The 26,975-nt window shown below is 42.4% G+C and overlaps 1 protein-coding gene across 4 annotated transcripts in view; it reads left to right on the top strand.

Moving 5' to 3' along the window:
* TASP1 (taspase 1) overlaps positions 1-26,975 on the top strand; it is a 264,742-nt gene that overhangs the window by 202,991 nt on the left and 34,776 nt on the right. For all 4 annotated transcript variants that reach the window (XR_310467.3, XR_001918985.1, XM_005687819.3 and 1 more), the window contains one exon: positions 13,376-13,486. Coding sequence is in view for 2 of the 4 variants with exons in the window: in XM_005687819.3 (XP_005687876.1) it covers positions 13,376-13,486 (111 nt within the window). In the remaining 2 variants the exon portion in view is untranslated. The remainder of the gene's footprint in view (positions 1-13,375; positions 13,487-26,975) is intronic.

Here is a 26,975-nt window from a genome sequence, read left to right as displayed (position 1 = left end):
ACTGTTGAATGGATGTTGTACTTTTCAAATTCATGGGTGTTAGTCCAGCATTAGTAGGGAAGTATGAATCTGTGACACCCATCCTACCCTACTAGGATGTTTTCCCTACTCTGGACCGTGTCTTGAGGTTATGTCATCATTTCAGACTTGTGACACTCCTGGAGATAGAAGTTCTGGCAGTTGTCATGGGAGATGCAGTGTTCTCCCCAAACCCTGATCCTGCAGAGTCTGAGGGCAGAAGACCTTTGTCTTACCTGTTAAAGTGAACATGGGAAGTTCCAGGACCAAGGCTGGAAAACTGGCCCCTTGGCTTTCCCTCTAGTGAGTCTTCAGTTCTCTACAGGTGACTCTCACCTTCTTCTCTGTTGTTGTTGTTCAGTCACTCAGTCATGCCTGACTCTTTGTGACCCATGGACTACAGCACAACAGGCTTCCCTGTCCTTCATCTTCTCCTGGAGCTTGCTGAAACTCATGTCCATTTAGTCAGTGATGCCATCCAACCATCTCATCCTCAGTTGCTGCCTTCTCCTCCTGATTTCAGTCTTTCCCAGCATCAGGATCTTTTCCAATGAGTCAGCTCTTTGCATCAGGTGGCAACAGTATTGGAGCTTCAACTTCAGCATCAGTCCTTCCAATGAATATTCAGGGTTGATTTCCTTTTGTTTTGACTGGTTTGATCTCCTTGCAGTCCAGGGGACTCTCAAAGTCTTCTCAAATACCACAGTTCAAAAGCATCAGTTCTTCAGTGGTCAGCCTTCTTTATGATCCAACTCTCACATCCATACATGACTACTGGAAAAACCATAGCTTTGACTATACAGACCTTTGTCAGCAAAGTGATGTGTTTGCTTTTTAATACACTGCCTAGGTTTGTCAGAGCTTTTCTTCCAGTGAGCAAGCATCTTTAATTTCATGTCTGTAGTCACTGTCTACAGTGATTTGGGGACCTAGGAAAATAAAGTCTTGAAGTGTTTCCATTGTTTCCCCATCTATACGCCATGAAGTGATGGGATCAGATGCCATAATCTTAGTATTTTAAGTGCTGAGTTTTAAGCCAGCTTTTTCACTCCTCTTTCACCTTCATCAATAGGCTCTTTAGTTCCTCTTCACTTTATGCCATAAAGGTGGTATCATCTGTGTATCTGAGGTTATTGATATTTTTCCTGGCAGTCTTGATTCCAGCTTGTGATTCATCCAGTCCAACATTTGGCACAATGTACTGTGAGTATAAGTTAAATAAACAGGGTGACAGTATACAGCCTTGACACACTCCTTTCCCATTTTGAACCAGTCTGTTGTTCTGTGTTCAGTTCTAACTGTTGCTTGTTGACTTGCACACAGCTTTCTCAGGAGGTAGGTAAGGTGGTCTGGTATTCCCATCTCTTTTAAGAATTTTCCACAGTTTATTGTGATCCACACAATCAAACATTTTAGCATAGTCAATGAAGCAGAAGTAGATGCTTTTCTGGAACTCTCTTGCTTTTTCGATGATCCAGTGGAAGTTGGCAATTTGATCTCTCATTCCTCTGCCTTTTCTAAATCCGGTTTGAACATCTGGAAGTTCTTGGTTCATGTATTGTTGATGGCTAGCTAGGAGGATTTTTAGCATGAACTTGCTAGCATGTGAAATGAGTACAATTGTGTGGTAGTTTGAACATTCTTTGGCATTGCCCTTCTTTGAGATTGGAGTGACAATAGCTGACCTTTTCCAGTCCTGTGGCCACTGCTGAGTTTTCGAAATTTGCTGGCATATTGAGTGCTGCACTTTCACAGCATCATCTTTGAAGATTTGAAATAGCTCAGCTGGAACTCCATCACCTCCACTAGCTTTGTTCATAGTGATGCTTCCTAAGGCCCACTTGACTTCACACTCCAGGATGTCTGGCTCTAGGTGAGTGATCACACCATTGTGGTTATCTAGGTCATTAAGATCTTTTTTGTATAGTTCTTCTGTGTATTCTTGCCACCTCTTCTTAATATCTTCTTTTTCTGTTAGGTCCATACCATTTCTGTCCTTTTTTGTACCCATCCTTGCATGAAGTGTTCTCTGTTAGGGATTCACGTTCTCATCCTGTTGTCATTGCTTTAGGGTGAGTTTGTGGAATCCTGGATCCCCCCACATGCAGGTAGCATGTTGGGCTGGTATAGTCAGAAGCCCTCTGTCAATTTTTAAAAAAAGTCTCCTGTCATTTCTAGAATAGTATCAGGTACATACATTCAATGTTTGGTTAAGGCAAGAAAGAGGCTTTAGTGGAAACCTTAATTTGGTTTCTTGCTCTTAATCTTTGTGGCAGAATCAGTAAATTCATCCAAAGATTGAATGTCTCTCTGATACATTTTTGTTTTGATTGTAGAGTTTTCTGTTGTAATATAAATTGACTTCTCCTGTATTTCAAATTTTGTTAGATAAAGGATTTGAAGAGTCTTTCGCCCCACCCAGATCAGCTCTCCCAACTCAGCTCAGCTCAACTCAACCTGACTCATTGTGACTCTCCTCTCTAAGGAGTTCAGTTGCAGTCTCTAAAACTATGCTTATCACCACAAAGCCACACATCAGGATGCCGCTGCGGAGCTGTGGTGGAGGTGGGGTTCTGAGGAGCAGGCGTGTCCCCAGGGTGCACATGAGAGGGTCTGGACCAGTCATGCGGTGCCTTGCTCGCCTCCCCCCACTCAGTGCTTCCGTGGGTCGCTTTCCTTCCTGTGCCTTGCTTTCCTTCAGTTTCTCGCCTGCCTAACAAACATAGTAATGATCCTCCCATTGGGATTTTTGTGGGAGCAGGAAAGGTGAGAAGGCAGTTACTGTCTGTCTCAGGGTGATGGCAGCAATCTTGAAGACATCTCAAAGGTAGAAGAATAGAATGGCTCTTCATGAATGGAGCTGTCATCTCCGAACTTAGTGACCAGATCCTCTCATTATGTTATGTGGTCTTCGTGTCATTCAGCTATACTTCACATCTGTGAAAGTTATGTTGACTAACTTAAATGCATCTTTAGAGGAGAAGTCCTTGGTCTTTCAGGAAGTATGAACTATCAGCCTGTTTTTGTGTCTAGAGAGTATTTATAATCTCTCTTGTTCTTTTAAGTTAGAGGTGTGTGTTTTCAGTAGGGAGCATTGCTTATTTCCAAGTCCATTTTCTTGTTCACTGGACCGCCAAACAAATCATCATCTTCATTCTTCCCTCTCTCTCACCCTCTCGCTCACCCCCACCACCCTGCACCCTTATCAATATATCTCTTTTTCTTGATATATGTGTAATTCCTGGAAAAGAAAATGCCATTCAAGTGGTTTGTCATCTAGACTTTAAAAAGAAGAAAGCAATGCACAGAATTGTATTGAAAAGATGGGGTTTCTTTGTTAAATGCGACAGGAGAGTGGAACACTAGGAGCTGCCTTCTGGCTACAGAATAGACTCTTGATCAGTTCTCACCTGTTGGAGAGGAAGTGTTATATCAAGTTTTGCAAAAGGAGGTCTAATGCTTTGGCTTACTGATCTCAGATAATGCCTGGTTGCTGCTGGTGAGGAGACACGAATCTTTAAAACCGAAAATACTCCTGTCTGTTAGAACTGATGAAGACATTAGACTTACAAGTCTAGTCTCTCAGTGTTTTGATGAGGGAAGAAAGCAGGGTTCAGAGAGATAAAGTGGCTTGTCCAAGTTCAAGTAGACAGCGCTGGGCTCCTGGTAGCCCAGTCTTCTATCCATGTGTGTTTTGTGCACGCCTGTGGATTTGTCTGTCCGTCCATGACTCCACTCCTCTAGGCTTACTGCCTAACCAACCCAGGCCTGTTGGATTTCCTGTCTTCTGAGGTCTGGTTGGTGGTGTCTGAGAATGGGAAACCTGACAAGGAGAGGGATCTCTCTGGTGGCGAGGGTAGTGTCAGGCATACTGCTCTGGAGCTCTCTGTAGCTGGCCACTGCATCTGCACAGGAGAAGCTGTTTCCAGCTGTCCCTGACACCTCTCACATCCCTATACTTCCAGGAGTTTGTTTGTTCTTCCTCTTGGATTTTATGAGCCAGTGAACCCACCTTTTTACTTAAAATCATTCTAATTGGGATTCTGGCACTAGCAGTGAAAAGAATATGGATTTACATTCCCGTTAACTTCTCTGCCTTCATATTTACAGGGATTTTCTCCTCAAGTTTCTTCAAATTTTTCATCCTTAAAGATATGGCACAAATACAATCAGCAGGTGTCTCATTTGTGTCCAGTCTGGATTTACAACTTTAATGAATATACAGATTATACACATTTGATCAGAGTGAATGTTTTTCTTAGCATCTGTAATTATAATTTCATTACATAGTAGTTATAGATTTGGGTGTTTGAGATATTTAAGTCGTGTAAATGAATCTTAATTTTTATTATTTCTTTGTTTCTTTTAATCTTCTTTAATTTATGCAGCTACTTGCATATGGAACTTTGAATTGTCTTAGCTAATTTTTGCCTCCCAATTCCCTATTTGATTATAGAAAGCATATCACAGAGCCCAACATTCACTTGAAGTGAATTTTTCTTACTGGGAAGGATAAGAATGTTGTTACCTTTTATACAACAGTGTTTAATATTTTAGCTTGGAAAATCGATACCCTGTCACCACCACCATACAGTCACTGAATGTCAGTTGAGCACTAGTTGCAGCTGTTGCAGAAGGTTAATCAGGAAGGTATGGAAATAGATCTTGTTCAACATGGTAATCTTTGAGGATGAGCGAAATGTTGAAGTCTGTTCTTACCATTAAGATTTCTACCACCAAATGTTTAAGTAGCACCTCTGGGGTTACAAAGTTCATATATGTAAATTCAACCCTCACCACAACTCAGAAAGGGGTTTTATAATATCCATGATTTACAGATGAAGAAACTGAAGCATATGAATTAAAAAAAAAAAAAAATGTCTTGCTTAAGACCACATAGTTACTACCTTGAGAGTCAAAACAGGGTCTTCTGTCTGAGTCAATATTGGTTTGCTTTGTTTTTTAAAACACCACAGTGATTATATGAAATCTGAGTACTTCCATAAAAATTTTAGAATCTTCAAATATAGCACTTCAATCATTATTTCATTAAATCATTGAATGAATGCACATTGAGGGTGAGGAGCCCTGATTTGAGCTTCCATGGTGCACAGGGGACCCAATACTCTTTCCGAGCACCCGTGGCACATGGCAGTGCTGTGGGCAGGCGTGTGTGTATGTGTGGCAGGGAGCTAGGGATAGGGGAAGGCGGTGAATAAGTTCTTATACTTTGTTAGTCACTAAGAGGGCCTCAAAGGTGAGTCAGATACTCTCACCCTAAAGTGGTGAGAGTATACTCACCTTCTGTATAAACGGCATTGGAGCTAAAGAATAAGCTTCAGGGACTTCCATGGTGGTCTCATGGTGGGGACTCCATACTTCCACTGCAAGGGCACACGTTTGATCCCTGGTCAGGGAACTAAAATTCCCACATGCCACATGACCTGGCCAAGAAGTAAACAAAATTTAAAAAGAAAGAAATAAAAAATAATAGATTTCAGTTTATGGGGGTAAAGGAGCTGGAAAGCACAGTTCATAACAATGGGCCCAGGGGGAAATCTTGAAGAAATGGAATATAGGAAGTCCAATTTGGCTGGAGTGATGTATGAAAATAAATAGGGATGTAAGGTTGGGAAGAGATTGGAAGGCAGGTCTGGGCTAAGGAGTTTAGACATTATTCCAGAGCACTTGGGAGTCATTGAACATTTCTGAATGGTTTACTGGTGTAATCACAGCTGGGGTGCATATTTCTTATTAGAGTAAACTTTGATGTCTGTTTTCCATGCCAACATCTATTCTATGAACAACCCTATTGGTTCCGCCTGCAGAATGTACCCTGGACCCACCCTCTGCTGACTGTCTCCACTGCCACCAGGCTCACCCAAGCCTCTGGAAACTCATAACCAAGCTCTTTCAGTGGTTTCCTGCTTCCACACTTGCCCTGCTGATCTATTCTGCACAGCAGCTAACCTTATACAAATGTAAATGATAACTACAACTGACCTGGTTAAAGCCCTTTGTCATCTTTGACCACACTTTGAGTAAAATCCAAACTTCTTGCTGGGCTCACAAGACCCCTTTAACCTTATGTGAGGTGGCCTTGCCTTTCTGCCCTCCCTTCCCCTCCATCATCTAGTTTGGCCACTCCAGCCTCCTTTTATTTCCTGAACATCCATGCTCCTCCCCACCTCAGGGTATCTGCGTTTGCTGGTTCATCCTCCTGGAATGTTCTTTCGACAGACCTTCACATGGTTGGTGCCTTATCAAAGATGCCTCCTCTGACATTTGATTTAAAGTGTTAGCCCAATCATACCTGTCAACATTTGCCAGGATACATTTTCTTCACAGCACTTCCTACCAACTGGGATGGTTCCTTGTTGATGTATGAGTTTATTACTTGTCTCCCAACCTGCTCAACTGGATATCGAAAGGGAGCCTCGTTTGTTCACTGTGGTATCCCCAGTGCCCTATGAGTCCTGGCACATCATACACATTCATTGATTAATTAAGGGGTGCATGATTGGAGCAGGAAGGACAAGGAGAGTGAACAAGGGTCCTGTTGGTGGGAAGGACATGGCAGGAGCAGGTGCAACCACAAGGAACTCACAGGACTTGATGTGGTTTGAAGAGTTGAGTCCTTGGAGAGGGAAGAGGTAGAAGGTTTTATGCTTGGGTAAGCGATGGACCTTCCCTGGTGTTTAAGTGGTAAAGAATCTGCCTGCAATGAGGAGATGCAGAAGACACAGGTTCCATCCCTGGGTCAGGTAGATCCCCTGGAGGAAGACATGGAAACCCATTGCAGTATTCTTGCCTGGGAAATCCCATGGACAGAGGAGGCTGGCAGGCTATGGCCCATGGGGTCACAAACAGTCGGACATGACTGAGTGACTAAACACACAGACAAGTTATGGGGACCCTAGGAGAAGTTCCTGGATATGCTGAGAAAGGAACAGCTGTAGAGGTGCCGAGAACCTTCAGGCAGGTGTGGTGGGATGTAATCTTATCCCGAGTTTCCTGTTCCCTGAGAGGCTCTACTGCAAAGCAGGCACGATCATGAGCTCAGAGAAACACGGGAGGAAGCCTTCCTCCCCAGCTCTGGCATGGCCGTAACACATCATGGAACCACTCTGAACCTCAGGTTCTTCATCTGTAAAATGATCATAAAAAGCCTTCTCATGGTGGTTCTGGAAATAAAACTACAGAACATGACAGTATGGATCTAGGGCCTTAGGATGCCTTCTTGGTGGCTGTGAATGCCCTATCTCCTTTCCCTCTTCTCTGAGGGGCTGAGGAGAAAAAACTGTACTCTGGTTCTGCAGTTTAAATATGTGTTGCTTTTCATTGCAAACCTGTGTGTGTATGTGTGTGTGTGTGTGTGCACGCGTGTGCGCGCATACGCACACGCACACGCATGGGCACACACACATGAATTAAAAAGACAAGCGATGCCCCTAGGCTTATCCTGAAAATAGGTAGTTCCTTGTCCTGACCCTCCATACCCCACTGAGTTTCTCTCCCCGGAAGCTCCTATTTTTAACTCTCTTAACTAATTTTTTCTAAAATTTACATCTATAATTCAACATAACATGTCTATACTACTATTTCTTGATTTTTCAATCTTAAATACTATTTGGATATCAAATTAAGATGTTATCATCTTCAGATCAGGGAAGGCAAGGATTTAGTTCCTTTATATTTCCAGCTTCCAGCCTACACTCACCCACATAGGCTTTTTCTCTTCTTAACGTATTATATTCTTGTTTTTTAGTTCATCCATATGGACAAGTTTATATTTTTTACTCCAGCCATTGACATCTGAGCTACATAGTATGCTGTGTTTCGTTTCATTTTCTGTAGAAATTTGTATTTTGTCTGCAGTTAATATCTGCCTCACTTTTTTTTTTTAAACCACTCTTTTATTCTGTCTTCCCTCAAAATGTGAGACATTTCCTCTCAATAATTTAAAACTCAGCATGTACCTTATAAGTTTAAATTTTTTCCCATTTGGAAATACCATTCCAGCTTCCTCTGGCTCTTTGTCGTTTTGGTTCATTGGCTCTCCAACCCTGTTTTGTACCTGTGCGTCACCCAGGAATACTTTTGTTTTCTCTTGTCTTGAAGCCCCTGTTCCCAGATCTTCATTTCTTTCTCATTATTTCCCTTATTCCCTAATTTTGCCAAGGTACATTTGTCCTACAACTTTCTGAGAAAGAGTGCACGGGAGGTGAATTCTTTGAGACTTTGTCCAGCTTCAGTCTCCTTTCATGCTTGATTGACATTTTGGCCAAGGATAGAATTCTAGGTTGGAAATAGTTTTCTCTCTGCATTTTGAAAATATTACCTCCTAATCACCTAGATCCCAGAGTTGCTGTTGAGAAATCCAATGCCATTATAATCCCCTTGCCTTCTCGGTGATCATTTTTTCCCATTTGGAAATTTTTTAGACCTTTCTTTTCTCAGTATTTTGATATTTCATAGTGATACATCTCCCCCCCCCCCCCCGCCATGAATTATGCTGGGAGGTTTATGAGCCTTTTCAGTCTGAACGCTCATACGTCAATTCTTGGAACTGTTTTTTGTTTCTTTTGAAATTTATTCCCTTTCATTTTTTAAAATTTGTTCTCTTTGAAACTCCTTTTAATCAACTATTGGATCTTCTGGCCTGTTCTGATTAAAAATTTTTTTTTCTCTCTCATGTCTTACCTCAGTCTTTCTTTCCTTGTGTTTCTGGGGGTTGCAACTTACAGGAAGAACTAAGGTTCTTCAACCAGGGGTTGAACCTGGGCCCTCCCAGTTAAAGTGCCAAGTCCTAACCACTGGAATGCCAGGGACTCTTTCCCCTTCCCCCACCTTTAAATTTTTTTTTTTTCTTCTGCTCAAAGTATTTGCCTAAGTTTTCCCTCTGTTACCTTTTTGCTTTTTTGCTCTCTGTGTTTCCCAGAGGCCTAATGGAAACAGCTAGTGATTCTAGGTTGTCTGTGAGGAGAAAAGGAAAGATATACCCATTTGAATGCAGAGTTCCAAGAACAGCAAGAAGAGATAAGAAAGCCCTCCTCAGAGATCAGTGCAAAGAAACAGAGGAAAACAATAGAATGGGAAAGACTAGAGATCTCTTCAAGAACATTAGATACCAAGGGAATATTTCATGCAAAGATGGGCTCAATAAAGGACAGGAATGGTATGGACCTAAAGAAGTGGAAGATATTAAGAAGAGGTGGCAAGAATACACAGAACTGTACAAAAAAGATCTTCATGACCCAGATAATCATGATGATATGATCACTCACCTAGAGCCAGACATCCTGGAGTGTGAATTCAAGTGGGCCTTAGAAAGCATCACTACGAACAAAGCTAGTGGAAGTGATGGAATTCCAGTTGAGCTCTTTCAAATCCTAAAAGATGATGCTTTGAAAGTGCTGCACTCAGTATGCAGCAAATTTGGAAAACTCAGCAGTGGCCACAGGACTGGAAAAGGTCAATTGTCACTCATTCCCAAAGAAAGGCAATGTGAAAGAATGCTCAAACTACCACACAATTGCACTCATCTCACACACTAGTAAAGTAATGCTCAAAATTCTCTAAGCCAGGCTTCAACAGTATGTGAACCATGAAATTCCAGATGTTCAAGCTGGTTTTAGAAAAGGCAGAGGAACCAGAGATCAAATTGCCAACATCCACTAAGAGGAGAGAGAAAAGGTTGGCTTAAAGGTCAGTATTCAGAAAACGAAGATCATGGCATCCGGTCCCATCACTCCATGGGATATAGATGGAGAAACAGTGGAAACAGTGTCAGACTTTATTTTTTTGGGCTCCAAAATCACTGCAGATGGTGATTGCAGCCATGAAATTAAAAGACGCTTACTCCTTGGAAGAAAAGTTATGACCAACCTAGATAGTATATTCAAAAGCAGAGACATTACTTTGCTGACTAAGGTCCATCTAGTCAAGGCTATGGTTTTTCCAGTAGTCATGTATGGATGTGAGAGTTGGACTGTGAAGAAAGCTGAGCGCCAAAGAATTGATGCTTTTGAACTGTGGTGTTGGAGAAGACTCTTGAGAGTCCCTTGGACTGCAAGGAGATCCCACCAGTCCATTCTGAAGGAGATCAATCCTGGGATTTCTTTGGAAGGATTGATGCTAAAGCTGAAACTCTAGTACTTTGGCCACCTCATGCGAAGAGTTGACTCATTGGAAAAGACTTTGATGCTGGGAGGGATTGAGGGCAGGAGAAGAAGGGGACGACCGAGGATGAGGTGGCTGGATGGCATCACTGACTTGATGAACGCAAGTCTGAGTGAACTCTGGGAGTTGGTGATGGATGGGGAGGCTTGGTGTGCTGTGATTCATGGGGTCGCAATGAGTCGGACACGACTGAGCAACTGAACTGAACTGGATCATCAAAAAAGCAAGAGAGTTCCAGAAAAATATCTATTTCTGCTTTATTGACTATGCCAAAGCCTTTGACTGTGTGGAACACAACAAACTGGAAAATTCTGAAAGAGGTGGGAATACCAGACCATCTGTCCTGCCTCTTGAGAAATCTCTATGCAGGTCGGGAAGCAACAGTTAGAACTGGACATGGAACAACAGACTGGTTCCCAATAAGAAAAGGAGTACATCAAAGCTGTAAATTGTCACCCTGCTTATTTAGCGTATATGCAGAGTACATCATGAGAAATGCTGGGCTGGATGAAGCACAAGCTGGAATCAAGATTGCCGGGAGAAATATCAATAACCTCAGATATGCAGATGATACCACCCTTATGGCAGAAAACGAAGAAGAACTAAAGAGCCTCTTGATGAAAGTGAAAGAAGAGAGTGAAAAAGCTGGCTTAAAGCTCAACATTCAGAAAACTAAGATCATGGCATCCAGTCCCATCACTTCATGGCAATAGATGACGAAACAGTGGAAACAATGGTAGACTTTATTTTTGGGGGCTCCAAAATCACTGGAGATGATGAATGCAGCCATGAAATACAAAGACGCTTACTCCTTGGAAGAAAAGTTATGACCAACCTAGACAGCATATTCAAAAGCAGAGACATTACTTTGTCAACAAAGGTCCATCTAGTCAAGGGTGTGGTTTTTCCAGTAGTCATGTATGGATGTGAGAGTTGGACTATAAAGAAAGCCGAGTGCTAAAGAATTGATGCTTTTGAACTGTGGTGTTGGAGAAGACTCTTGAGAGTCCCTGGACTGCAAGGAGATCCAACCAGTCCATCCTAAAGGAGATCAGTCCTAGGTGTTCATTGGAAGGACTGATGCTGAAGCTGAAACTCCAGTACTTTGGCCACCTGATGGGAAGAGCTGACTCATTGGAAAAGACCCTGATGCTGGGAAAGATTGAAGGCAGTAGGAGAAGGGGATGACAGAGGATGAGATGGTTGGATGGCATCACTGACTCAATGGACATGAGTTTGAGCAAGCTCTGGCAGTTGGTGACGGACAGGAAGGCCTGGTTTGTGGTGGCCCATGGGGTTTCAAAGAGTTAGGCACGACTCAGCGACTGAACTGAGCTGAGCTGAGCTATGCTCTTTAAGTACCAAGAATCTGAGCTGAAAACCCTTTGTATGTGAGTCACACTTGTCATCTTGAAGCCATCCCCATAAAGTAAGGACGAGTGATGTTTTTAGGTTCTCTCAAGTAGGTTCTTAGTCTTGAATTGGTTTGAATTGAGAATGGAAATACTCTTGAGACTGAAAAGGAGTGATCCAGTCTCTTGCTTGGAAGGTATCAGCCTTCTCGTGTCCGTGGAGCCTGTGGGTGAAGGGAGCTGGTTGTTTCACATAAAGGCTCCCCTAAAGCCCCTAACTTCAGTGTGGAGCCTCCCTCCTGCCCTGGGCTGAGCCCAGTGACCCGAGCCTCCAGTCCCTCTGGTTCAGCCTTTCTAGAGAGTAAATATCCTGCTTCCTCTAGGGCTGGGGAGAAGTAACTTCCTCTCTAGATAGGAATGTGGGACTTGAGATCAAGTGTCAGCAGACTTTCTGTAAAGGGCCAAAGAGTAGATTTTAGACTTTGTGGGCAACACTTTGGTCTCTACCACAGATTCTTCTCTTCCTCTTCCTTCTCCTCTCTTAAAAAAGCAAAGCAAACAAATAAAAAAAAAACCTTTAAAATATAAAATAAACGTTCTTTGCTTACAGACAGTACAAAAATAGACTGTAAACTAGACAGGTCATAGTTTACCCACCCTAGGCTAGAAGATCCTTTTGGACACTCTCAACCAACCACTTTTATTTCAGGTGCACCCTGCATTCCTGCCTCCAGAACTTGAAGCCTCCAATTTCTGGTCCTTTTTTGATTTTATGACAAAACTGGGTGTCCCCCAACTCCAAACAGCCTCTTATAGGTGTCCCCCAACTCCAAACAGCCTTTTTTCCTGCCTCCTCCCCGGCTCCACCCCATGGCGGCTTTCCCAGGTCCGCTGGGTGAGCAACTACTTGTCTGTCTTCTTTCTCTTTTCTGAAGGTCTGTTTTCCTGTTTTTCCCTCGTCTCTTTCTCTGTCCTTATTGGGCCATGGCTCTTTTTTTTCTCCCCCTTCCCTTTCCCCCAGTTTACTGGGATTTGAGAAAGGAGTGGAGATAAATGCATGTATTTAATCTACTAAGTTTAACCAGAAGCTCCCCCCAAATCCAATTTGGCTGGGTTTTATTTTTATGACTTTCTTTGATAGCACTTGGGTTAATTTTGCATTTGTTCCCCACGTGCTCACTTGCTGTGCCAGATGTTCGAAGAAGATGTCCTTGGGGAGGAAAAAGGAGGGGCCTTAAAACGCAGTGTTGCTGAAATGCTCACAATGGTTCAGTGTGTGAGATCTCTCCGAAGCACGGTCGTTCCTAACCACCAGACTCTCATAATAGAAATACAGTTTCACCCTTATTTGTGTAAACCATCAGGAGCATTTTTAAACGTTTGTCATAAACTTTGTGGCTTTTTGTTGAAAATTGAATTTAAGGTAGTAAATGAAAGCTTTTGGTGGCATGCCCCTGACAGCAGGGAGAGTCTGGTAAGTGATCCCGAAGAGTTGATCAAAGGGAGCTGCTGAACATTTTTTGCTGCATTTGTGTTTTGGGCCTTTAATCTGGCAGTGTTTCCAATTCCATTCTGAATATGGTCATGCACACTCCACCCCTGCTCATGTCTCCTTGGCAGCATCTGGTACTGTCTCTGTCTGTTAGGGTTCAAGCCTGCCTTCACAATCCAGCCTGGACAAGATATGAACAACAGCGAGCATCAAAAAATAGGCATCTTTCAAAATCTTACCCATCCCACACATTTGTTCCCATAATCAAATGAAAATTGGGAGTGAAAAGAGTAAAATGAACTAAAACTGACCACCGGTCGTTTGTGCCTAGGCTCGCCTTTCCTGGCCAGTGAAGACGGCGTGCTCGGAGGGGTGATTGTCCTCCGGTCCTGCCGATGCTCTGCAGAGCCTAACGCCTCCCAAAATAAGCAGACACTTCTGGGTAAGTTTAACTTACACATCATGTGGGTGTCTTTCTCTTTCCTTTTTTTCCGAGCCAGGGACAAACTTATATCCTTATGTTGATCATTTTAACCTGTGGGTGGGCCAGGATGTTCCAATGATAGGTATACATATCACTATTCCACTGACCTCTCTGCCTAGGTTAACGTCTACAAGGTGAATATTCATTTCAGGGTATATGATTATAGCATGTTTTCCAAATGGACTGAGAACCTAGCACCTTTACTAAAGCCCAATATTAAGAATATTGGACCTTGTATTTATCCCCTGCCTTATTTGACATAGCATTTGAGATGACCCATAGCAGTAAACACAGTAACACAGAGAGAAGCTTCTTCCTCTTCTCCCCGAAAGGAATCAGAATCATGTGAAGACGTACTGGCCTAGTTCACCCTGGCTTCATGGCTTATTAGCTGTGATGCCTTCACGCATCAGTCTCACTGTTCTGTGCCACCTCCTCCTCCACATTAGAAGGATATCCGCCCTGCCTGCTCATAATACTGTGGTGAGGAAGGGTCCCATGAATATTTTGCAGATTTGCAGATGTCCACCCACATGTGTGGCTTTGTCTCTAACAAAGTGCACCAGTGGGGATGGAGCCCAGCCCACCCTCCATTTGACAAGGCACAGATTTGTGGGGGAGCCTCTACCCATAGAGGTGCCTTTTCCTAAGTCATTTATCCAGAGTGAGGGGCATTTAAAAAGTCTGCATGAATGTGCCACGTAAGCTAGCAGGGGCTCCTATATCTTATTTTTCTTTAATTGACTTTTTAATCGAATTGTGTGCTCATTCAGAAAAGTGCACAAATCATTGTAACTGCAACTGCTTGGAAAATATTACAAACTGAGCCCACCCATGTGACCAGCATGTAGATAAAAAGTAGAACTTTGCTGTAATCCAGAAGCTCCCTTGTAACCCTCCCCAGTCTCTACCCCTTCAAAGTTAATAACCATTCAAACTTCCAACACCTTGATTAGTTCTATTTGGTTTTGTATTTTGTATAAGTAGGATCATAGAATATGTTTCCTAGGTGTCTGATGTCTTCAGTGAATGTTACGCCTGTTAACTTCATCCATGTTACTTGTGACGGTGGCTTGTTCACTCTCATTGCTATACAGTAGTCCGTCATGTATGGTGATACTACTCAGTGGTTATCCATTCTTCTGTAAGTTTTTTAAAATTTTTTAAATAAGCACTACAAGTCATTCTCAGGGCTGTGGCAGTTCAGCTCTTTGTATAAAATTCCTTTTATCAAGTATGGTTGACACCTGATCTGTATCGTATGATTGTTGTGAATTGCTGTAGTACAAGTCCCTTCCTATTTTGAAGTTTTATGAGTCTATAAAATAGAAAAACTAGCATTTCTTATGAGGATAAAAATTATTTTTTCTTTAGAAGCCTGAAGAACTTCCATAAAAATCTTTCCTCTCATTTGCCAAAGGTGGGGGGTGGGGAAACACTACACTTTTATAGAAAATGATTCTTTCTCCACCTGATCACCAACTTCATAATTTTTCTTGCTATATTTATTTTCTTCCTGTTTCCACCCACTATACTTAGTACCCAGGTTGTTCCTAGCCAAAAAAAAAAAATTTAAACCGAGGCAAATAGTTACTTGCTTCTTTGGTATCCTAATCATTTTTGAAACCTTTGAATATCTTCCACAGTTAGGTAGCAGGGAGTTTGTCTTTACAATATGCACAGAGAGACTTCCCTGGTGGTCCAGTGGCTAAGACTCTGAGCTCACAATGCAGGGGGGGAGGGGGGTCCAGGTTGCAGCCCTGGTTGGGGAGCTAGATCCCACATGCTGCAACTAAGAGTTGGCATGGCCCAGCTAAAGAGTTCACATGCTGCATCTAAAGATCCCACATGCTGAAACAAAGATCAGAGATCCGATGTGCAACAGCTAAGACCTGGCGCAGCCAAATAAATACATAAATAAAAGTAAATATTTAAAAATGACCTTTAAAAAGATCAAATAAAATATGCAGAGGATGTTCCTGAGCATTCCATAAAAACTCAGAATAAGTCTTTAGTCCTGGGAGGCAGGGTAGGGGACAGTTATTGAAACTGTTTCATAGCCTGCTGCTAGAATGGAGTTTCTGTTCTTCACTGAGCCTGGGCTTTCACCCATTCAAGTTAATTCTGGAAATTGTAAGAATTTTATTTTTTTACTTGTCCTTTCATTTTTGGAGTTAAAGGTATATTTAAAGATAAGTCATAGAATTTTAGCTCATGTTGATTTTTATCACTAAAGTAGTCATTCGTACACTGGTTCCTACTCTCCATGTCAAGGAGAAGAATAAAATGTAAAGTGTTGCTTTATGGAATGAGTGAAGTCTTGCCATTTGTTTGTGAAGTTTAAAACCTGGTGAACGTAGGCTCCTATCAGCTTCTACCAGTGATGTGGGTTTTTACATATTTTGCTTTAAGAAACTTACATGTGTTCAGTATGTGGTGAGAAAGTAAATGTGTACTGAAGGATAGAAAGAAGATGTGAAGGTCACCTTTGCTACCCAGTTCCCAGAGTGCCAGCCCCTGATTCTGGTTGTTCTCGTGGGATTCACCTTCATTCTGTAGAATGTGCTCCTGTTCTGTTTCTCCGTTAGTCAGTAACTTGTGACTCCCTTGGGGGAAGAAATTAAGAGCAGAGCTCGTACCACTCCCCGTCACCTTTCCTCATGACTTTTGTGAGAACTCTAATCTGAAGCTGTATATTTAATTTTATTGCAACTTTAATGCTCTACTTCCTGACTCATCAGCTTTTATCATCTCTTCCAACCATCCCTCACCCCTTGGACTATGTAAGCTTCTTTCTTCTTCCTCCACGATTCCCAACCCTCACCTCAATCTCTAGCAACCACACCATTGTTCTCATAGTAACATTGCATTCTGTTCTACAGCCAACTTGCTTTCTACACTCTGATTAGAATTTGATTCCAAACAGTGACAATTAATAACCAGCATTGGTAGTGTCATGATTATGTGAATATTATTCACTGCAGATCCCAGGAGTAGAAGATTAGACCCATCAGAAAGGAAGTATCTGCCATAAGCCCCTGCCTGTAAAAGGAGAATGTTTCAAACATCAAACTCAAGTGGGTTCTTCTATGCTTTACCACGTTAATTGCTCCAGATCAGGCTGCAACATAATTTGCTTCATGTTTGGCCCATGACTTCTCATTTGTCACTTTATAAAATTCTCATGAAAATATAACTTCATCAACTCATGGCTCCTTAATGTTTGGTAATATCAAGTAACCAGGAAGGCTCAGAAGTCTTTCTTTCCTATACATCCAAACAAAACAAAACAATTACCCAAATTTAAAAAAAAAAATCCACTTAACTGCTGTATGTATCACTTTTTTATATGATTATATACAATATACATATACTTTTTTGTATAATATATATACAATATATTATTTTGCATAATATATATACTTTTTAGTATATTTGTATACTAATATATATAATTTTTTGATTATAGTACAATCAAAATAATCTCAAACTTCAGCTTTTTCCATATTGACTCTCTTTTCTGAAAATCATCAATAGCATTTCCCTTACACCACAAACGCAATTTCAATCAAACCCCATTGCCACCTGATGGAGTTTCCAGGAAGCCATTACCCAGCTTCCCCTCTTGACAAATGCATCAATTACAAGAGCCCCAGGGGCTGCTTCAAGGGTGGGATGGCTCAAGAACAGGCCCTTTTTCTAACATGTATACTGTCATGTAAGAATTGAATCGCCAGTCCATGTCTGACGTAGGGTGCAGCATGCTTGGGGCTGGTGCATGGGGATGACCCAGAGAGATGTTGTGGGGAGGGAGGTGGGAGGGGGGTTCATGTTTGGGAACGCATGTAAGAATTAAAGATTTTAAAATTTAAAAAATAAAAAAAAATTTAAAAATTAAAAAAAAAAAAAAAAAAAAAAAGAACAGGCCCTTTCAAGGTTTGGCCTTTGTTACTGATTCAGGAATACAGTTGGAAAATCCCAGCTATAGAGTAACTTTCAAAGTCCTCTTGCATGACTTTGTTATGTGTGCTTTGTCCATAAACTGTTTGAGAGAAAGGGAGTTTAATTCCCTCCCCAGTGACTCTCTCCAATGCATAAGAATATGTCAGGATGACAGTCTGTGACTTCCAAGGCGAAGTCAGAAAAGGCGCTGTTCACTCACTCCAGGAAAGACCAGCTACCATGTCACAAGGACACTCAAGCAGCACCACGGAAAGGTCCCTGTGGCAAAAAAACTGTGACCGCCTTCCAACTACCAGCAAGGCACTGGGGCTCCGCGCCAACAGCCTTGGTCCCGGGGGAGCCTGCAGATGACAGGATCTTAGCAGGTTTCTGGACTGAAATCTCATGTTGTTGTTGTTGTTGTTGTCCAGTCGCTCAGTCGTGTGCGACACTTTGTGACCCTATGGATTGCAGCAAGCCAGTCTTCCCTGTCCTTCACCATCTCCTGGAGTTTGCTCAAACTCATGTCCATTGAGTCAGTGATGATATCCAGCCATCTCATCTTCTGTTGTCCCCTATTCTCCTCTTGCCCCCAATCTTTCCCAGGATCAGGGTCTTTTCATGAAAGATGCTGAAAAAGAACCACCCAGCACAGACACTCCTGAACTCCTAGTCTGCAGAAACTTAGATAATAAAATGTTTGTCATTTTAAACCACTAGATTTGGGGGTAATTTATGCAGTGAGTAGTGAAGTCGGTCAGTCGTGTCCGACTCTTTGTGACCCCGTGCATGTAGCCTACCAGGCTTCTCTGTCCATGGGATTCTCCAGGCAAGAATACTGGAGTGGGTTACCATTTCCTTCTCCAGGGGACCTTCCCGACCCAGGGATCGAACCCGGGTCTCCCGCATTGGAGGCAGACGCTTTAACCTCTGAGCCACCAGGGAAGCCCCTATTTATGCAGTGATAGATAACAAATCAACCTCTGAAATGCTCTCCCTGCCAAATGGTCCTCTGGTTTGTCTAAAGAACTACAGGGATGAATCAGGTGTTCTGTGGCGTCTTTAGGCAGCTCAGGCCACAGGACTTCCAGGGGCATCAGTGGATCCCACTTCTCTGCTCGGATAAAGGTGATCAGTGCCCCCTTACTTTGCATGCCCAAATCCCTCTTTCCCAGACTGTTTCTTAAGCCTCCGCAACCTCTAGGCTCCCCACCTCTATCCATCTCCCACCTCCATCCTGCCTCTAGACCTCTGTCCCTCTATGACACAGGGAACCTTACCATGGCTCAGAAACACAGAAGCTGACTGTGCTGAAGCAGAAAGGGCAAAAATGAGACCTTGACTGAATTGTGTCTTAGAGAGCCACACCAACTCCAGCATTAGAGAGATGGTGGTCAAAAAAGAACCGCAGAAGTATATGGGACTGGTGTACTGCTTGTTTTAAGCTTAACATTCAAATAACTTTTTGTGTTATATAATAACTTTCTATGTATCCTAAAATAAAGCAAAACCTGTGTCTCTTACTCCCATGCTCCTACTTTTAATTCTTCAAAATGAGGACACACACACTCACACCCACTCCATCCTCTTTCCTGAGAAGATAGATGGGAAATGGAAAGTAACTTGACAGGGAAAGCCCAGCCTGATCTGGTGCTGGAGCAGCTTTCAGTGTCACCTCCTACTCGCACTCCTCCTCCTCTGCTCATCTCCACTGACCTCAGTTCTGGCAACTGAAGATTGCTTGGTCTTCTTCCAAGGGTCGTATCTTTCTGCCATTAATTTTCACATGCTGTTCTTACCTGTGTTAGGAAACTCCTTCTTTAAAACCCGGCCCAGAGAGGAACCTCCTGGAATCTTTTGGAAGCCCTCTCCCCAGGTGATTTGTCCCTTCTCTGTGTGCTTTTTGCAGTGTGTAATCTCCAACCTTTGTAGCAGTCACCGTGACATTCTAGACACGTACTGGAATGCCTGCCGTTCCTGCTTGGCCAGCATTTCTTAATCTTTTTTTCTAAATTCAGTTATTTGAGTGGAATCGAGCACAGGTCTTTGAGCCCCAGTGGTTCATGTGGAGGGTACAGGGCTTGGAAATAGCTTAAAGAAGGTTCCACTGCATCTGAGACGCCTTCCAGGGCCTGAGTGGGCTCTTGTCTAACTCCTGAAATGAATCGTCTGAGGAGACATGCGCTGACAAAGAAGAGACTTTACTGGGAAAGGGCGCCAGGGTGGAGAGCAGCAGGAAAGGGAACCCAGGAGAACTGCTTTTGCCACGTGGCTTGCAGTCTTGGGTTTTATGACAGTTGAGTTAGTTTCCAGGTTGTCTTTGGCCAGTCGCTCTGACTCAGGGTCCTTCCTGGTGGCAGGTGCATCGCTCAGCCAAGATGGATTCCAGTGAGGAGGGTTCTGGAAGAATGGCAGGACAAATGGACTGGGTCTCCTCTCTCCTTACCTTTCCTGAATTCTTCTGGTTGGTGGTCGCTTGTTAGTTTCATGTTCCTTACCAGTAAGACAACTCCTGCTTGTGGTGACTATCTTGCCTGGCCAGGATGGGAAGTTTAGGTCTGTGTTTCCCCTAACATGAGTATCACACCACCAGACTGTGAGTCGTTTGAGGACAAGTTCAGTTCAGTTCAGTTCAGTCCAGTTGCTCAGTCATGTCCGACTCTTTGCGACCCAATGAATTGCAGCACGCCAGGCCTCCCTGTCCATCACCAACTACCGGGGCTCACCCAAACTCATGTCCATCGAGTCGGTGATGCCATCCAGCCATCCCATCCTCTGTCATCCCCTTTTCCACCTGCCCCAATCCTTCCCAGCATCAGAGTCTTTTCCAATGAGACACCTCTTTGCATGAGGTGGCCAAAATATTGGAGTTTCAGCTTTAGCATCGGTCCTTCCAAAGAACACCCAGGACTGATCTCCTATAGTATGGACTGGTTGGATCTCCTTGCAGTCCAAGGGACTCTCAAGAGTCTTCTCCAACACCACAGCTCAAAAGCATCAATTCTTCGGCACTCAGCTTTCTTCACAGTCCAACTCTCACATCCATACATGACCACCGGAAAAACCAAAGCCTTGACTAGACAGACCTTGGATGACAAAGTAATGTCTCTGCTTTTTAATACGCTATCTAGGTTGGTCATAACTTTTCTTCCAAGGAGTAGGTGTCTTTTAATTTCATGGCTGCAGTCACCATCTGCAGGGAATAAAGTCTAACACTGTTTCCACTGTTTTCCCATCTATTTCCCATGAAGTGATGGGACCAGATGCCATGATCTTAGTTTTCTGAATGTTGAGCTTGAAGCCAACTTTTTCACTCTCCTCTTTCACTTTCATCAAGAGGCTCTTTAGTTCTTCACTTTCTGCCATAAGGGTGGTGTCATCTGCATATCTGAGGTTCTTAATATTTCTCCTGGCAATCTTGATTCCAGCTTGTGCTTCTTCCAGCCCAGCCTTTCTCATGATGTACTCTGCATATAAGTTAAATAAGCAGGGTGACAATATACAGCCTTGACGTACTCCTTTTCCTATTTGGAACCAGTCTGTTGTTCCATGTCCAGTTCTAACTGTTGCTTCCTGACCTGCGTATACGTTTCTCAAAAGGCAGGTCAGGTTAGTGTGGTATTCCCATCTCTTTCAGAATTTTCCACAGTTTATTGTGATCCACACAGTCAAAGGCTTTGGCATAGTCAATAAAACAGAAATAGATGTTTTTCTGGAACTCTCTTGCTTTTTCCATGATCCAGCGGATGTTGGCAATTTGATCTCTGGTTCCTCTGCCTTTTCTAAAACCAGCTTGAACATCTGGAAGTTCATGGTTCACGTATTGCTGAAGCCTGGCTTGGGGAATTTTGACCATTACTTTACTACCCTGTGAGATGAGTGCAATTGTGTGGTAGATTGAGCATTCTTTGGCATTGCCTTTCTTTGGGATTGGAATGAAAACTGACCTTTTCCAGCCCTGTGGCCACTGCTGAGTTTTCCAAATTTGCTGGCATATTGAGTGCTGCACTTTCACAACATCATATGCCAGTATTAGAAATAGCTCAACTGGAATTCCATCACTTCCACTAGCTTTGTTCATAGTGATGCTTTCTAAGGCCCACTTGCCTTCACAGTCCAGGATGTCTGGCTCTAGGTGAGTGATCACACCATCGTGATTATCTTGGTCGTGAAGATCTTTTTTGTATAGTTCTTCTGTGTATGCTTGCCACCTCTTCTGAATATCTTCTGCTTCTGTTAGGTCCATACCATTTCTGTCCTTTATCGAGCCCATCTTTGCATGAAATGTTCCCTTGGTATCTCTAATTTTCTTGAAGAGCTCTCTAGTCTTTCCCATTCTGTTGTTTTCCTCTATTTCTTTGCATTGATCTCTGAGGAAGGCTTTCTTATCTCTTCTTGCTATTCTTTGGAACTCTGCATTCAGATGCTTATATGTTTCCTTTTATCCTTTACTTTTTGCTTGTCTTTTTTTCACAGCTATTTGTAAGGCCTCCCCAGACAGCCATTTTGCTTTTTTGCATTTCTTTTCCATGGGGATGGTCTTGATCTCTGTCTCCTGTACAGTGTCACAAGGACTGTGTCAAATCCAGCTTTGTACCCACCCTGCATTGTAGGCTCCAAGTAACTATTGGAGGAATAAATTAAGTGCCGCATGGAATTTCTTTACTGATTCTATAGCAGAAATTTTTAAAGAAGTTGACCACTCCTCCAGAAAAATGAAATGTCACAGAAAACATCCTCCCATGCTCTTAAAAACCAAACAAGATGGGTCGGAAATGTTGGATAATGACGAGTGTCCAGGAACAAGGATATTTGGAGACAGTTTAATTGGATCCCAGAAGACAGCCTCTGCAAACAGCCTTGTAAAAGGACAGTTTGGACGTGAATGTGTTTGCAACACCCATCCCACCACCTCCCACCCCCCAGATCAGGAGATGCTGGCAAAGCCCAGCCTACAAATCACTGCTTTAACACAAAGCAAATGCTTGTCCCTGGAATGAAACAGCTGAGAATAATTAATTTTCTCTCTGCTTTTAGAGGAAAAAAACCAATGTATTTTTACCTGCTAATGTACAATTCCATGTGTTTTCCAGGCCTCTACAGAAATACTTTATTGAGGCTGCTGTGTATAGTATAATATGGTTAATAATTGTATAAACAAAGGCACATCAACCTTCCAATGGAAAATACTAGTTCTTTTCCATTTTAAGCTTGAGTCAATAGAAGTAATTAGAATATATGCAAGTATATAATTGAACAACCAATCACACTGTTTGGGTGCATTTTTTCCCTTGTAGCCTACCCTCTCCATGCTGATGGGAACCTGGCAGATCCTGTGGAGTTCAGGGGTCTTACCTTAGAGTAGTTAATAGGAAGCAGTAGTGTGAGGAACAGTGTGAAGCAATCTCCTTATATTTGAGGAAAACCTTAAGCAATTCAGGATAGTAGGCACAGGGGCTAGTAGGGGTGAAAAAGCTGCCTGTTCAGCCAGCAATCTTTTCACCAAGCCTATCTGTTGGAGTTCCTCTTCCTAAACAGATGGAAGGCCCACAGCTCAGTGTAAGGCTGGCCGTCTGATGAGCACCTGTGATAATTGTTCCTTTCCCATCAAGTCGCCTTCGCCTTACCCAGAGAGTAATAACTTCAGGTTCTCTGCTGTCCCAGAGTATGTTCATGGTGCTGATGATTAAATTTTGTACATATTATTTCTGCTTGACCAGCTACTTTTCCCCCTTGTTTTTCATCTTTATTGTGAAATGTTTTACGTATTTTTAAAAGAAGAATGTAATAACTTTGTAAGTTATAAAGATTATAATAAAATGAACACCTGTGGACCCACCGCCCAGCCTAAGAAACTGCCCATTTACCCTTATCTTTGAAGCCCCCAAATGGGCCTATATGAACTTTATATAATGGTGCAGCAGGTGTTTTCTCCTCTGAGAATTTCTGAAGTTTCTTACCTGATTACTTGAAAGGGTAATGAGTTGCTTTATCACTTTAGACTTTGCTCTCTGAAATCAACTGTGCTTCAGCTCCCAATTAGAACTGAAATGTGGTATTCTCTCCCACTTTCTTTCCAAAACAGGCCATGTTCTTTATTGAGTACTCTTCTTGTCACTGTTACGAAAGCTTGCCATGACTTAAAAAATGTTAGATTGATGCTTCCTGGAACATTAAAAAGATAAAAGGTCATTTTACTGTAAATTAAAATTCCAACTGCCTTTTGGTTTTACTGGCATTAAAATTTTGGTGAGCACATATAAACACACGTACTTCAAAGGACCTTCATTCTCAGGGCCCGGCAGAGTCACTTATTTCCATTTCATGGCACATGCCACCACGAGCACTCGTGACCAGGCAGTCTGCTGGGCTCACGCGATCATAAAAACAGCCCTCAAAAAGAAGGCAAATTAGTTATTAGACCGGTAGTGGGGAAAGAAGTGCTTATGGCTGGTTATCTGATGTTAATACCTTGTCTTAAAAATGTAACTGAAACTTTGTTCTGTAAGCAAGTCCAGTATCATGGTTGGAAACTTATTTCTTGGGCACCTCCGCAATGTTTGGGGATTATTTCATCTTCACTGTAGTCTTAAGAGATAGGCTGGCATTTGGGGTCTTATTTAAGGATCATATGGAAAGGAGAAAATTAAATAACTTATTCCTATATGCAAAGTGAATAAAGCAGACATGATATTAAAAACTCTTCAGCAACTGAGTTGCGTTAATCTATGGAGGTAGTGCTCCACAGTTTGTATTTTTTCAGAACTGGCTTTCATTTTTAAAGGACAGATATGTTGACCATCAATAGCTATCATTTGCTTTATCACAGAACTTTTCTACGGTTAAATATTGCTGATTTACTTTAAAAAAGTGCAAATAGACTTATTTGCATCTGTTATATTCTCCTCCATCATGAGTAGTGTGCTTCTAGCTATAATCTAAACATATAGTGTCTTTCCTTTTGACCAAAAATTTTCCATCTGAAATAAAGAATACAAAGACTTAAAATTTTAGTGAATATATAATTCTTATTACTTTGGTTCTCCTTAAACTCTCAGAAAAACATTCTGAAAGATTTTTATAGTCAGTTTTTATCCGCTCACAGGGTAATAGAGATCACCTTTAGCATGAAATAAAGCCTAAAAAAATATTTGTTGAATGAATGAAATCATGTTTCAGTATAACTTGTTTCGCCAAATTCTTTCCTTTTCAGCAGAGAACTTCCAAGTTCCAGCCATTGGCCCCTTATTTCTGGTAGTTTCTAACACAATAAAATGATAAAACAGGAAGAGAATTGAAGAATATCCTTCAGGGCTTGTTTTACTCTTTGACCCACATCCTTCTCTTCCTTTTTCAGTCAACATCTTTCTTTAGTCTTGAACAAATGGAGTGAGCCTGGAAAAGAGAGAGGAATTATTTTCTTGGCTTGGCGTAGAGGGAGTTCTATAGAACTCCAGCCCCATAGTTCCCAAGACAGTTCAGTGGTGAAAGGTTTTCAAGGAAGCAAGCCAACTCAAGGCTACTTCATGGTAATCATGGGACATCCATTTTATGAATCTTAAGGATTCCGTGTCAGGACAGGAACGCATCCTTGAATGAACTCCGGACTAGGTTATAAAGAACCTCACTACCCGGGGGGAAATTATTATTCCATTTACAGTTCCTCTTCCTTCCCATTTAAAAAAATGAGTTTATCTTTATTCAATAAGGAGTAACTTAAACACTGTGCAAAATGTCCTAGGGGTAAGCCGTTTGACCTAAGGCTAAGGAGCGGCAGCTGACTTGGCAACTGCCCAGCCCAAGACGGTTCTGATTTTAGAGTTCTGTTTCCTTTGCAAGAAAGTCTGGGATATGAAGCCAGGCAGAGGGGTTTTAAGTAGGTGTGGGAGCCAGTGCAGCTGGGGGTTGTTAACAACAATTGGAGAACAACTTAAAAAAAAAAAAGGTAGCTGAGGGCTTCTTTCTGGTCAGAAAAGAGAATCTGTTTGAATAGAAAAAACTTGCTTGCAACCCTGGTAAGGAAACTTCGTTTTACTTAAACAGGATGACATGTGAATCATTTTGAAAGAGAAGGAGGTATCCTAGGGGGAGCATCATTTAAGGGGTGGTTTATATTCCTTGTATTAACCAGGGAAGGTGCTGACTTAACCGTCACTAGAAGGCAGGTCCTGCACCGGGGCTGAAGGCTGTCTCATGCAGTGGAGGGCCCTAAGCTGTAGGCCAGCTGCTCTGGGATGTTATACCACAGGTGAATTCATCTGTTCCAATGCATTCAGAACAACTTTTCAGATAGTCTGGCCACTGAGATTATGTACAAATCCATTCCAGCTGTCCCCAGAAGGCCATTAGTTTGTCTTCCTTGAGGAACACGTGAGCAGGACATCCCAACCTCATCCGTTCTCCAGCACTGGAACAGGATCAGTAGTGTTGACCTTATTTCACATCGTGCTGCTTTGCTGGGATGTGTTTAAAGTCATTTGGTGGAGAAGAGTCCTACTGAATCCCTGTGTCCATCTTTCATAACTTAAACCCTTTCAGAAAGGTAGCTTGGCTTTAGGTGTTCTTAGCGTTTTCTCATGAAGGTCTTTTCATCACCTAGGCATTTCCAGTAGTCTTCGGATATGAAGAGCTGACTCACTGGATAGGACCCTGATGCTGGGAAAGGTTTGGGGCAGGAGGAAAAGGGGGCGTCAGAGGATGAGATGGTTGGATGGCATAACCGACTCAATGGACGTGAGTTTGAGCAAACTCTGGGAAATACTGAAGGACAGGGAATCCTGGCATGCTGCAGTTCATGGGGTTGCAAAGAGTCAGACGTGGCTGAGTGACTGAACACCACCACCATCCCTTGGGCTTTGGCCTTCTAAAACACAAAAGCTTTTTTCAAATCAGTAGTTGAGGTATAAAACCACAGGAGCATGATCCTTACTAAGAGGCCAGAGGCTTCTTTAAATGGAAATCAGCTTGAGCTTGACCACACCAAAATGCTGTTTCAGACAACACGTTCTCAGGCTCAGATACGCCACTCTAGGCCACTCATTAACCCTGAATGTTACTGGAGTTCGCGGTCCCCTACATGTAATAATTACACATGGAAAACTCCTGGTACTTGGATATAGCATCTGCCCAATTAATTGTATTATTATTAGAATCATTTTAATACTATTACCATAAAATGCAATTTTTTAGTATGGAAGACATTTTAGTCCCTAAAATCCAGAAATACGTTATAGACTTCTTGGTGTCACCAAGTGGTAAGAAATACAGCTCCTTTACTGAGTAGGACTTACATCTTTGCTTTTCTTCTATGTAATTGAGTTTGTTACAATACTGCTTCAGTCTTAGGTTTTGGTCTTCTGGCTGCGAGGCAAGTGGGATCTTATTTCCCTGACCAGGGATCGAACCTGCTCCGCCTGCCTTGGAAGGCAGCATCTTAGCTGCTGGATGTGTGGTGAAAAGTAGGTTGCCCCCCACTCAGCTTCCTAAATCACCAGTTGCCTCTCTC

This window comes from Capra hircus, chromosome 13 (assembly GCF_001704415.2).
Source record: "Capra hircus breed San Clemente chromosome 13, ASM170441v1, whole genome shotgun sequence".
Taxonomy (NCBI): Eukaryota; Metazoa; Chordata; class Mammalia; order Artiodactyla; family Bovidae; genus Capra; species Capra hircus.
Note: the sequence above shows the minus strand (reverse complement) of the source record. Positions and strands in the feature narration are given on the sequence as shown.